General features: G+C 41.5%; 1 protein-coding gene across 6 annotated transcripts in view; it reads right to left on the bottom strand.

The window, feature by feature from the left end:
* Larp4b (La ribonucleoprotein domain family, member 4B) overlaps positions 1 to 12081 on the bottom strand; it is an 80799-nt gene that overhangs the window by 16200 nt on the left and 52518 nt on the right. For all 6 annotated transcript variants that reach the window (XM_006516476.3, NM_172585.3, NM_001311117.1 and 3 more), the window contains 5 exons: positions 10748 to 10851; positions 8316 to 8426; positions 7334 to 7387; positions 7028 to 7237; positions 23 to 129 (listed from right to left, as the gene is read on the bottom strand). In XM_006516476.3, coding sequence (XP_006516539.1) covers positions 23 to 129; positions 7028 to 7237; positions 7334 to 7387; positions 8316 to 8426; positions 10748 to 10851 — 586 coding nt within the window. The remainder of the gene's footprint in view (positions 1 to 22; positions 130 to 7027; positions 7238 to 7333; positions 7388 to 8315; positions 8427 to 10747; positions 10852 to 12081) is intronic.

The raw sequence follows: 12081 nt of genomic DNA, 5'->3' as shown, positions 1-12081 counted from the left end.
TGAAAGCAACCCGTGAACTTGCCTGCTTCTAGGAGGATACTGTCTGAGTGATGTCAGAGGAGACGTTGCAGGTTTGAAGGTCGGAGATGTAAACCCATTTATAAATCCAGTACTTGGAAAAGGAGTTACCTGGATTAACAAAACATAACAAAAACAAACAAAAAACAAGCATGTAAAAACACGAAACACTTCAATTGGATTTACACTGTTGTATCTTAGGTAACTCCGATTATGTCTTCCTCTTGTCAGGTGTTATTTCTATTTTATGCTTAAAAATGGCTGCAGTGTAAGGAAAAAAACTCACATTATTACTACAGGTAATGTCTATCGAGCACTATTGCTAAGAACTTTCTCCCTATCATGTAATTAATTCTTATACTGACCAAATGAGAACAGCAAGAAACAACACGGAGTCCTGAACATAGGTAGCGCTCAATTGCTTAAATAAGTTACTACTACAAGTACAACTACTTCCAATCTGGTAAGAGGAAGATGACTCTTTATTTTCAATAGCCTTAATAAAATTCAGCAAAGAAGTCGGGCGTGGTGGCGCACGCCTTTAATCCCAGCACTTGAGAGGCAGAGGCAGGCGGATTTCTGAGTTTGAGGCCAGCCTTGTCTACAGAGTGAGTTCCAGAACAGCCAGGGCTACACAGAGAAAGAAACCCTATCTCGAAAAAAAACCAAAAACCAAACCAAACCAAACCAAAAAAACCCAAAAAACCAGCAAAGATCCCAAATTTAGGAATTCTCACATTCTTATTGCCCCTAGCCATGCGTATGCCACTCCCACATCTTCTAACAGGGATTTCTTCTCTCCACTCCCTGCCCCTTTTAAGGTTTACTTTCATGTAAAACTTGCTGTAAACAGCATCCTATATTTCAGACTATAATTTTTTTCATATATTGTTGTATTTATATGTTCTTTATCATTATAAATTATTATAAATAATAATCTAAAATGATGAAGAACATATAAATACAACAGTATAGGTTCAGGCCTTTAATCCTAGAACTTGGGAATGAAAGGCAGGTGGATCTCTGAGTTCTGATTTCAAGCCCAGTGAGGTCTACAAAGAGAGTTCCAGGACACCTTAGGCTACAGAGAAACCCTGCCTCAATAAAACAGACAAGCAAACAAACAAAAACAAAACAAACAACAACAATAAAGCAAAAGAAAATTACAACATGCCATAATGGCTTCAAGATTTGAGCTAAATGTACTTTTAAAAAGTTTAAGAGCTTAAATGCAGGATTCTAAGTACCACTCGACTGCTTTTAACATCTTAACACATAAAATTAAGGTAAAACTCAGCAGCCTCGGGACACAGATTTCACCACTTCAGGTCAATCCTCGGATGTCAGAGGGATATCTCCTGAGAGTTGTCCGTTGTCCTCTGACTGGTCCATGTATATCCTAGCATGTGTCCAGCTACAGACACAAAGACACACACTTTTAAAAACTCAGTGTTGCCAGGCATGATAGTGCATGCCTTTAAACCCAACACTCAGAAGGCAGAGGCAGGCAGATCTCTCCATTGGTTCACACAGGCATGTGTGTGTGTGTGTAGTGTAGTATGTGGTGTGGTATGTGTGTGTATGTGTGTGGTGTGTGGTGTGTGTGTGTGTATGTGTGTAGTGGTGTGTGTGTGTGTGTGGTGTGTGTGTGTGTAGTGTGGTGTGGTATGTTGTGAGGAGCCGCCCTCACAGTCGCCGTTACAAGATGGCGCTGACATTAGTTGCTCGTAGTAAAATGTGCGCAGGCGTCAGGGTATCTTTCCATTACCTGAGCCCTGCCTCTCTCGTGGCTTCATCTGGCTGAAGGTGGGCAGCCAATCCTGGTGGTGCACGTCTCCAACCGTACTTCTAACCGTACTTCGCAGCCTATATAAGGGAAGGGTTTTCTGCCCTCTGGGTCTCCTCTCCTGAAGCTGATCATCTATCTCTCGTAAAGCTTTACTGCAGAAGGATCCTAATGGCCTGCGTGAGTTGTGTGTGTGTGTGTCCGTGTCCAGGATAGTCAGGTTACAGAGAAACCTCTTAAAAAAACCAAAATCAAAACCAAGGGTGGGGGACACAGTGAGATGGCTCCGGAAGGGTAAAGACACCTGCTGTTCAAGCCTGGTGACTGAGTTCAATCCATCTCTAGAACTCATATAAAGACAGAAGGAGAGCACCAACTTCACACTCTTGCACATGGGCACGAAAACATAACCATCACTATCATCACCATCACCAGCATCACCACCAATAACAACAAGACAGAAGAGTGAGATCACCTTTCTGCCTCTGGGGCATGCGGTTTCAAATACTCTCCAAGTAAACACATTACTTTCCAAGGACTTAGCTGCCTGAGGCCTTCCAGTTCCTCCCATGATCTTTCACTGAACTGAAAGAAATACAGGTCCCATACAGCTGAGAAAAGGAAGAAGGAAAGGGAGGGAGAACCTAAGCAATTTTCTTCCATACTAACAGGAAACAGACATTCTGATTTAAAATAGCTATTAGAGCTAACATATCATTCCTTGACTAAAAAATTAAAGTGACGAAAATACTTTTATGGAATCCACTACTTGACAAACTCCACAACCCATAAAAAATATACTGCTTAAAAAAAGTCTCTCCCAGCTACACAACAGACACGGGATTAATATCTAGAATATCTGAAGAAATCTAAAACTAAACACCAAACCCCAAATCATCCACCTAATAAATGGGCCAATGAACTGGACACTACTCAGTCCTCAAAGGAAACACTGACTGGCAAGTTTACACTTGAAAAGGCACCCGCAGCCTCAGCCTCAGGGAATGCAAAAACAGACTCTTTCTGAGCCCGGGATAGGGAAGGATACAAATGCTGACCTACCCCCAGAGCTCATGTCTCTAGCTGCATTATGTAGCAGAAGATGGCCTAGTCGGCCATCATTGGAAAGAGAGGCCCCTTGGTCTTGCAAATTTTATATGCCTCAGTACAGGGGAACGCCAGGGCCAAAAAGAGGGAGTGGGTGGGTAGGGGAGCAGGGGGTGGGGAGGGTATGGGCGACTTTTGGGATAGCATTTGAAATGTAAATGAAGTAAATACCTAATAAAAAATTGGGGGGAAAAAAAAAGAGGAACTCTAACTAGCCACTAGTGTAGATGGTGTAGCCAATTTACACTATCTATAGAAACCAGTCTGGACACCAAAACTACCACGTGACCCAGCTATATTCCCCTTGAGTATTCACATACCCATGTTTATTACTGCTTTTATTTATAAGAGCCAGGAAACGGAACCATCCTATTATGTGAAGCAAACCAAACCTTACAAAGATAAGTACTGTGCATTTTCTTTAATATTTGGAACCTAGCCTTGAAGGGTGGTAGGCAGATGCAGGGAAGAGACCATGAACCTAGGAGGAAGATCATGAGAGAGGAGGGAAAAGCAGAGGTAACACACTAGCATTAAGCAGAGGCGACTCTCGGAGAGGAGAAAGTGGGGGGCATGGGAGAAGAGAATTAGTGGGAACAAACATAATAATACACAGGCACCACAATGCAGTAGTAAGACCCATTACACCTTGTCGGTTAACTTAAAAATTAAGACAAAGAAAATTACATGCTACAAGAGCCTCTTAACTCAGACCTAAGTTTAGGAGACTTTAAATGTGGCAAGACCATTCTGGTAGTAGTAACACACACCTTTAATTCCTTTGATCCCAGCAAAGGCAGGTAGATCTCTGAGTTCAAGGCCAGTATAGGCTACAGAGTGAGTTCCAGGACAGCCAAGGCTACACAGAGACCCTGTCTCGAAAAAACAAAACAAGCAAACAAACAAACAAAACTCCAGCTTAAACTCATACATAATTTTACACATAACATACCTCAGAAAAGGGCCTAAATGCGAAAACCTGGATATAAAACAACAGAAAAGGTATCTAGACAAGGAGTATGACAAGAGGTGACAAGAGTATGCCACTGCAGGAAGACCTCGGCAAGGCAGGCCTGTGCGGCAGGCACGTGGGGGAAGAGCACTACTGGGACAATTCCTCTACAGATCTGACACTTCTGGGAGATGCAACCACATAGCCAAGGGTCTGTGCCCACAGAAAGTGTACCCTTTTTAGAAACATACTTCCTTCTCATTAGAACTCAAAAAGAGGCAGGCGTTTGTTTCCTTCTGCCTCCTCCCGGCCTGTATCGTTTGTACAGTGCAAAGGCTTCACTGGGCACTCTCCTCCACATGTACATGCGCTCAATCGTGGCCACCTGGCCCTCCTACGCCTCTTCTGCCCTCCTTCCCACGCTGGACCCTCCCAAAACCAAACACCCCCTCCCCCAACCTTCATGCCCCGCCTGTGAGAAAACCACAAGCACTTGTCGGATCTAGCATTATTTTGCTTACTCTGGATCCATCTTTTTTTTTCCCTGCAAATGATGTGATGTAGTTCTTCTCTATGGCTGAATGTGTGTGTGTGTGTGTGTGTGTGTGTGTGTGTGTGTGTGTGTGTGTGTGTGTGTGTGTGTGTGTATGTATGTGTGTATATATATCTGTTTTTCCTTTCCCAGTCTTGCTCCTGGAATGATGACTCTGAGACTAATTAGTTATTATTAAATGGCTAGGCCAGAAGTGTTAGCTCATTTCCTGTCTAGCTCTTATTTACATTTAAATCATTCTACATCTACCACTTGGTTAGTTGTCTCTCTTTCAGTCCCAGACCACTTCTTCCTTCTCGCCTCTTCAGCGTCTCCCTCAGTCTCTCTCCAGGTTCATCTACCTGATGTCCATCACTCATCTCTTCCCCTAGTCTCTTTTTCCTCTTACTATTAGCCAGAATCCTCTCTTCTTGCAAGTGTCCCACTTCCTATTTCCTGCTTTTTTATTGACAGATGGCTTACAAGAGATCCTCTCAACAGTTAGCACATGGTTCTCTATTAATCTATTCACTAACTGACAGGCACCTAAAGTGATTTCCAGACTTGGCCACTGTGTATAGTTCACAATGCAGATGAATGTGCAGACACCTCTACTGTCTAAGGTATTTATTCCATTGGATGTATGCCATGGGTGGTAAACTAGATGCTACTCCAGGTCCACTTTTACTGTTTTCCCAGAATCTCTACACTGATTTCCATGGTGCCTGAACTAATTTATATTCCCAGGAACCGTGTACAAAGAATCTCTTCCCCTGCACCCTCACCTCATCTTTTTAGTTCATTGTGAATTTGGGTAGGAAGCCTTTGTTGGATAAATCTGCTAACAGTTCTCTTCCAGTACAGGTTGTCTCTACTACGGTAATTGCTTCTTTGTTGGGTAGAAACTTTTAAGCAGGACAGAACCCTGTTTGCCCACTGTTGCTGTCTTTACCTATGCCTATGTCTCCATGTATTTTCCTCTGGTCATTTCAAAGTTTAGAGATAGATATAAGTTCTCATTTTAGAAATGGTATACCAAACTTTGTACTGCAGTGTTTTATAGAACTGGAGGGAGGGGAGTGTCACGGGCCTGAGACTCTTCTGTAACTCCTGTTCTACACATGGTTAGAGAGCTACCTTTAAAACATGGAACATACTGTCATTTCTTTTTTCTTTTTTAAAAACAATTGTTTATGTTTTAATATGCATAGGTGTCAGGTCCCCAGAACTGGAGGTACAGTCAGTTGTGAGCTGCCACGTGGGTGTGGGAATTGAACCTAGGTCCTCTGGAAGAGCAACCAGTGCTCCTAACCACTGAGTTATCTCTCCAGCCCATTTCCATATAAGGAAATGAAATCTTCCACATTACTTCCTACAAGAACCAGGTCAAAGTCCATGTGTCTAAGGACTCTTATGAAAGCAACTTACCACCCCCGTTCCCAGCTGCCTGGTACACTGAGAATAAAAGCTGATCTTTAGCAACCTGGGTGCCTTTGTACACACACTCTATCCTCAGACCTTCCTTTCTTTGATCCTTCTTCTAAGTTAACATGAAACATGAACACCAGATTAAGGTACACACAATGGCTCATCAGTTCTTGCTTTAAGTTTAATGGTATTTTCTATTTATATCTATTTTTGCAGTATCCGCTCCTAAATGTACTCAGTTTCTCATAGACATTTATCTTCATCTTTCAGTATTTAACAGCAACTGCATTTTAAAGTCTGAACAACTCTGTCTCAAGCTCCCTCTTTCCCACACCTCTCCTGCTTGCCTGCCAATGAGTGGTACTGACTCTACCTGACAGGTGGCAGGCGGCATCCAGACACCTGATCCTGAGCACCCCCACTTGTTCTCTATCTAGTCCACAGCCACACTCTGGATACGCAGTCTTCCAGAGTTAATAACTTCATTTCTGCGTTCTGACCATTTCCTTCTATGCATTCTATTCTTTACCTTTCCTTACATTTACATCAGTACCAACAGTGCCACACAAGCCTACAGATATGAACTCATCCAGCTTTGTCACCTGGCCTCACTTTCAAGGACTTTACCTCACAAGGCTGATGTTCTTATCACGGAACCTTACCACAACCTCACTACATCAGTGAAGTCAAATCAGAGTCCATGTTTCCTACGGTCTATTGCACAAAGCTGGAGAAAAGTGACCATGCTCACTACAGACTTATAAATTAAAACCACAGACCTTAACAAAGGCCAACCCTAAAGTGGGTATGTTGAGTTTTGTGAGACATTCTATATGTCTCCTGCTTTCCCGGACTGCTAGGAAACTACTGAGATACATCTTCTTCTACGACAGAATTCCTTGTGTCAAGCCCCTCTCCCTGTGCAGGACAGCAGCTGGAGCCTTTACTGTACTGTGCTTCACAGAAAGGCAACGCTAAGAGGGCAGGAGGCAAGGATCACAGCCTCGCAGGACTCTGTTGCACAGGACTCTACCTTTATTGCCCAATTAAACTGTAAATCCACACCATAAACCTGAGGTCTGTACACTAGACAAACTGTAGACACGTGGTTCTCTGATTAGAGCAGAACTTAAGCTTTTAGAGTGCCTAGTGCAGTACCTAATGTAAACCTGTTATGTAAATTTAAAACAAAGAAAAGGCTTACCAAGGGTGGATCAAGATAGCTATGTGTTGTTGACCACGTCTGGGGGGTGATCAGGCTGTACAGAGGGAACTGCTGCTGGGGACTGTACACTGGAGGTAAGTAAAACGATGTAGCATAGCGCTGCTGGGTATAAAGGTTCATGTCCAGAGGTCTAAATCCATTCTTTGGCAAAAATGTGTTTATCGCTATTGCCTTTGCTTTTATCCGCGCCTGTTTGGAGACATTCAAGATGTTACATGTTCCCATGAGAACATTTAAGAATATTAACAATGCAATAAACAAGCTATATGCAATGGTATTATTTACCTTAATTGGCTTTCCTTGGAAAGTTCTGACTTCTTCTCGAAGGTATTTGTAAGCCTATGGGTAAAAATGATACAAAATACCGTTCTGTTAACTTTGTAAGTTAACTTTACAGCTCAGATAATGATATGTATGGTTGAATATAGCAGACAGGATCTAAAAAGAGTGATTTTTGACCCTCTTTTGTTCACAGGTCACTAAAAGCATCCTTATTATAGTATCTGTGCCCCAAATTATTGTAAAATATTTAAATAACCTTCTAAGTATTAATAAATACCATATAAGCAGCCTCAAACCACAAGCTAAAACTCTTCAATTTAGATACAAAAGAATACTGCTTCCCTCCTATTAACCCAACTAGCAACTGAGATTATGTAATGTAGGAAAGGAAGGTCTTAGAAGGCAGGGACAGGAGATTGGAATATTTGTGCTGCTGTCACTACGTAGGCCTACATCTACTGTCTGAGCATTAGTCTTTATCAAGCCCCACTTCACGCAGAGGCTCCTCAGTTCCGCCTATGCTCACCCATCTGGCTCACCAGGCAGGCCACGGCCACAGAACAGAGCTTCTACCCTTCGGCCTTCTAGGTTTCTGTGCTTTTTCCTTCTGACCCTCTGTTTGTAGTGCTTAACGTTTCACACTTGGTATACTTCCCCTAAATCAGACACCTCCTTTAAGAGCACAAAACTTCTCAATACCTTTGAAAGCACTTTGCCACACAATGGACACTCCCTCACTGGTCAGGGTTAGGTTCAAATTTCCTCACTTTGCAAACAAAAAATTTTCCCCAGATATGAGAGCAGATTTGATTTCCCACAACTGCTTACTCATAATACACTTAGAAGTAATGTGACCTTCTTTCAGCAGTGCTACAAAAACATACACGGTGTTGCTATAATAACCTCAATGTCCTAACTTCTGCTGTACACTGATGAAACATGGGGAAACTACAGACTTCACAGGCTGGCAGAGGAATACACTTACCTGCTGTGCATCAGCTTCTGTTTCAAAGGTAATAAACCAATTATCATTATAGGCAAATTCACAGTTTATAAATTTTGGTAAATTATCTCCTTTAAATAGTGCTTCTACTTCCTACAGAAAACAGAGAAGTTAGAAATTAGTCCTCAGTCACGCTGCTTTTTATCTATCAAATTAGGAGGAAAACGTATTCTCTCATGCTCTGATGCAGCTGTGAGGTCTCTTTCAGAAGCACTGCAGGGAGCACCCACGGATCACATGCCACAAAGAAGGAAGTAATCACTGACAGCTTTCCCTTCCCCACAAGGAACTAGCATTAATATGAACAGTAGGGCCTGCACGCCCTGCCTAGTGCTTAAGAAACCTTCCGTTTGATCCCCAATACAACATAAACTGAGCATTGTGGTACATGCTTGTAATACTAGCACTCAAGCAAGGAGAGCAACTAAGTTGAAGGTCATCCGCAGCTACAGAGTTCTGTGCTGCTCTGGAATACAGGATTCTTAACAAGACGATGGGGAAGGGAGGAGAGCGAAGGGGAAGGGAGAGAGAAGGAAGAGAAGGGGAATGGGAAGGAAGGGGGAAAAAACATTGTATTTTATCAACAGGCTAATAAATACACAAATTAATTTAAAAGGTAGTTTGAAAACTAGAAATATTAGCTGAACTTTTGCTTCTGGCTAAGTTAAATAGATTTATGGCCCCAAATGACACAAGTCATAAGTAAAAAGATAAGCTATATAAAGCTTTTTAGACATCTGTCATTAGCAGGCTAGGAGAGCCTTCTCTGAAAGAACATACAGGGGCCAAGAGCGCCAAAGCCTAGGGTTTCCAGGTCACAAGATGGGCAAGTCTCCAGAGCTTTGTGGAGGGTTTTCGTTAGGTCTTTAGCCAGAAACAAAACAACTAGAATAGTAAGGTAGAATAACCCTACAGCCAGCTTACTGGGCAGCCAGAGTGGAAAGTCTGTCTTAACCCTGAGAACATGAGAGCAAGCAAACAAGACTGTGCCCTGTATGAAGGCTGTTCTGAACCACTTCACAAATGTGTCTCAGAATAGCCTTGAACAGCCTTTCCAGCCTTAGTCTTGAGCAGTTGGGACTACACACACACCACCAGGGAACTTAGCTGAATCTCAGAATATTTATTAGAATTCAAAACTATCTGAAGGTTTTACCACTCACTGAAGTAATAATCACATTAAGAAATAGAAAAGGCTGCTTATAGTGAAAAAGACCAATTGGATTAACCTTAAAATAATACAAGTGACAGCAAAACCAGAATAGTTACTGAATGTCCATTTCAAATGCTCAGAAAGGAAAAGCTTGATAATGATGAAAATTTCCCAAGAGTCACAGAAAGACAGAGAGGAACAAAGAGAAAAACTGGCAGATTTTTTTTTTCAGCAGAAACAATGCAAACCAGAGAACAATGTGTTTAAAACACAGGAATTGGGGTGTTGGGGAGAAAGCACTCCCCACCAATCCAGGAACTTTACTAACTCCTCGCCCCAAACCAAACAAAGCAAATAAAAAAGCTTTTAGTAAGCTCTAAATCAGGATTCTCTCAAACATACCAGAGGTGAAAAAAAGGTTGTTTTCAGTACGAATGGATTTATACAAGATCTCTCAAAAGAATCAGGCAAAAGGAAAAAACAGAACCTGACTGAAGGGCTACTAAGACATACAACCAAGTGATATTATCAACAAAGTTCATGCTTAAGAATCCGTTGACTTACGAAGGAAACATACACAAAAACTCATGTTTTAAGTAAGTTTACAGTTTTGTTTTGGGTGGCATTCTTAGTTATCACAGTCTGCAAGCAGCTGGGTGGGCTGCAGGTGGAGGTGCCTGAAACCACTAAAAGTGGTAAATATTTGGGCTGGTCATGGTGGCACATACTTACGTCGCTAACATTCAGGAGCCTGAGGTAGGAGGACCATGAGTTAAAGGCCAGCTTGGACTATACATAGTGAGACCTTGCCTCTAGAAAACCAAAACGGAACCAACCAACCAAAAAGAGTTATATCCAGTGAGGTAAAAAAAAGCCCCAAGCCCAAACAAACTAAGAACAACAAACCAATAGATGTAAACAGAACAAGATGTAAAGTCATAAAGACCCACACCATGTAGCCTTCCCACCCACTACATATCTAAACCTATTACATTTTTAATTTCTAACTATTGAAATATACAAACCTCATTATTTTAAAAATTTTAAATGTTTAAAGGAGTCTTGAGAACAAAAGGTGTGATGGTTATTTTCTTCTACAAGTGAATCACATTGTATTTACCAGTGTGTATATCCTGAGAAAAGGTGTTTTTGTATCTTTTTTTAAACAAGTCCTATCAAAAACAGATATATAAACAAATACCACCACCAACAACAAAATCCCAGGAAAATGTCAAGTACCGCAAGTGGAGGCAGCACTTACTTCCACGGGGGTAGACTCCGATATCTCACGCAGTATTACTATGCACCGGTTCTGATTTGGCCTTACTTTCTCTCCCTTCTCATCCACTTGGACTAAAGGTAAAGCTGTGGAGAGGAGAAAACAAAAGGATAAAACAACATTACACGACACTCCAACGGGATATGAGCACTAGTTAGCAAACACACCAGAGAAACTGTACACTTGGTGAACTATTAAAATGTTCAAACCCAAACAAACTACTACACAGTTTAAACCCATCTTCCTGTTAAATGTTCAAAATGAATATGTAAATTTAAAATTTTCTTCAAGAACTACCAAAGATACACAAAACGAGGTGACAGCTGTAGATCAAACAGATCAAATCCTCAAAGCACCAGACACGGGGTTAATGGGTTTTCTCCTTTCTACAGTGAAAACTGACAACTTTAGTCAGTGGTGCTGGAGGATAATACATAAGAATAATTCCACAGACTTAGTGTAATATAGACAAATACGGCCAAGTTGCTGATCTTTTTAACTAGATCCAACAGAACTAACTCAACTACCCCACCCCCAAAGCATGTATTCTAAATGGCAATACTGAAAAGTAAACTACTATCTTGGAAAATGTCATATAATGCTTTAAGGTCCTACTGATAATTATGTTTGCCAGCTCTTTAGCTTTTTGTAGAGGGATAGAAAAATGAGAAATCAATTAAGGCTGGCCAAATGGCTCACTCAGGTCAAGATGCTAGTTGCTCAAGCCCAGTGACTCAAGTTCCATCCCTAAAACTCATAGGAAAAAAAAATCAAATTCCAGAAGTTACCCTGAGCACCATGTGCACACACTGTGGTACATAAAACCACATAGCATCCACCCCCCCACACACAGAGTAAAGATAAATTTTAAAAAGTCTTTTAAATCCAATTAAGTTCTAAAGGAAGACAGCAATCTTTTAATATACTACTAAGTCAAGTGCACACAGAAAACTTTTGAAATGACTGTCTCATCAATGAATAGGGACAGGGAAACATAGACACACACCTACAAAAAAAGCTGGTCAGCAGAATTAAGACTTTATTTCCAACAGCAATGTCTACTCACTCAAACGTTTGTAAGCAATACTGGTGTGCTAGCATGTGTGAGGTGGAACATACCATGTTCTTTGTGAGAAAGCCACAACAGCTGGACCACACACACATCAGTCTCAAGGGAGGGAACAGGGAAAATCACTCACCTGGAATTTGTAGCTTGAGTATAAAAAGTGCATTTTTATAATAAAAACAATTTGATTTAAAAGGAAACAGAAACATCACAGCAAAGTACGTACAGAAAGCACCAGCAAAGCTCTGAG

The sequence above is a fragment of the Mus musculus genome, chromosome 13 (assembly GCF_000001635.26).
Source record: "Mus musculus strain C57BL/6J chromosome 13, GRCm38.p6 C57BL/6J".
Taxonomy (NCBI): domain Eukaryota; kingdom Metazoa; phylum Chordata; class Mammalia; order Rodentia; family Muridae; genus Mus; species Mus musculus.
This window is presented reverse-complemented; position numbering and strand designations above follow the sequence as displayed.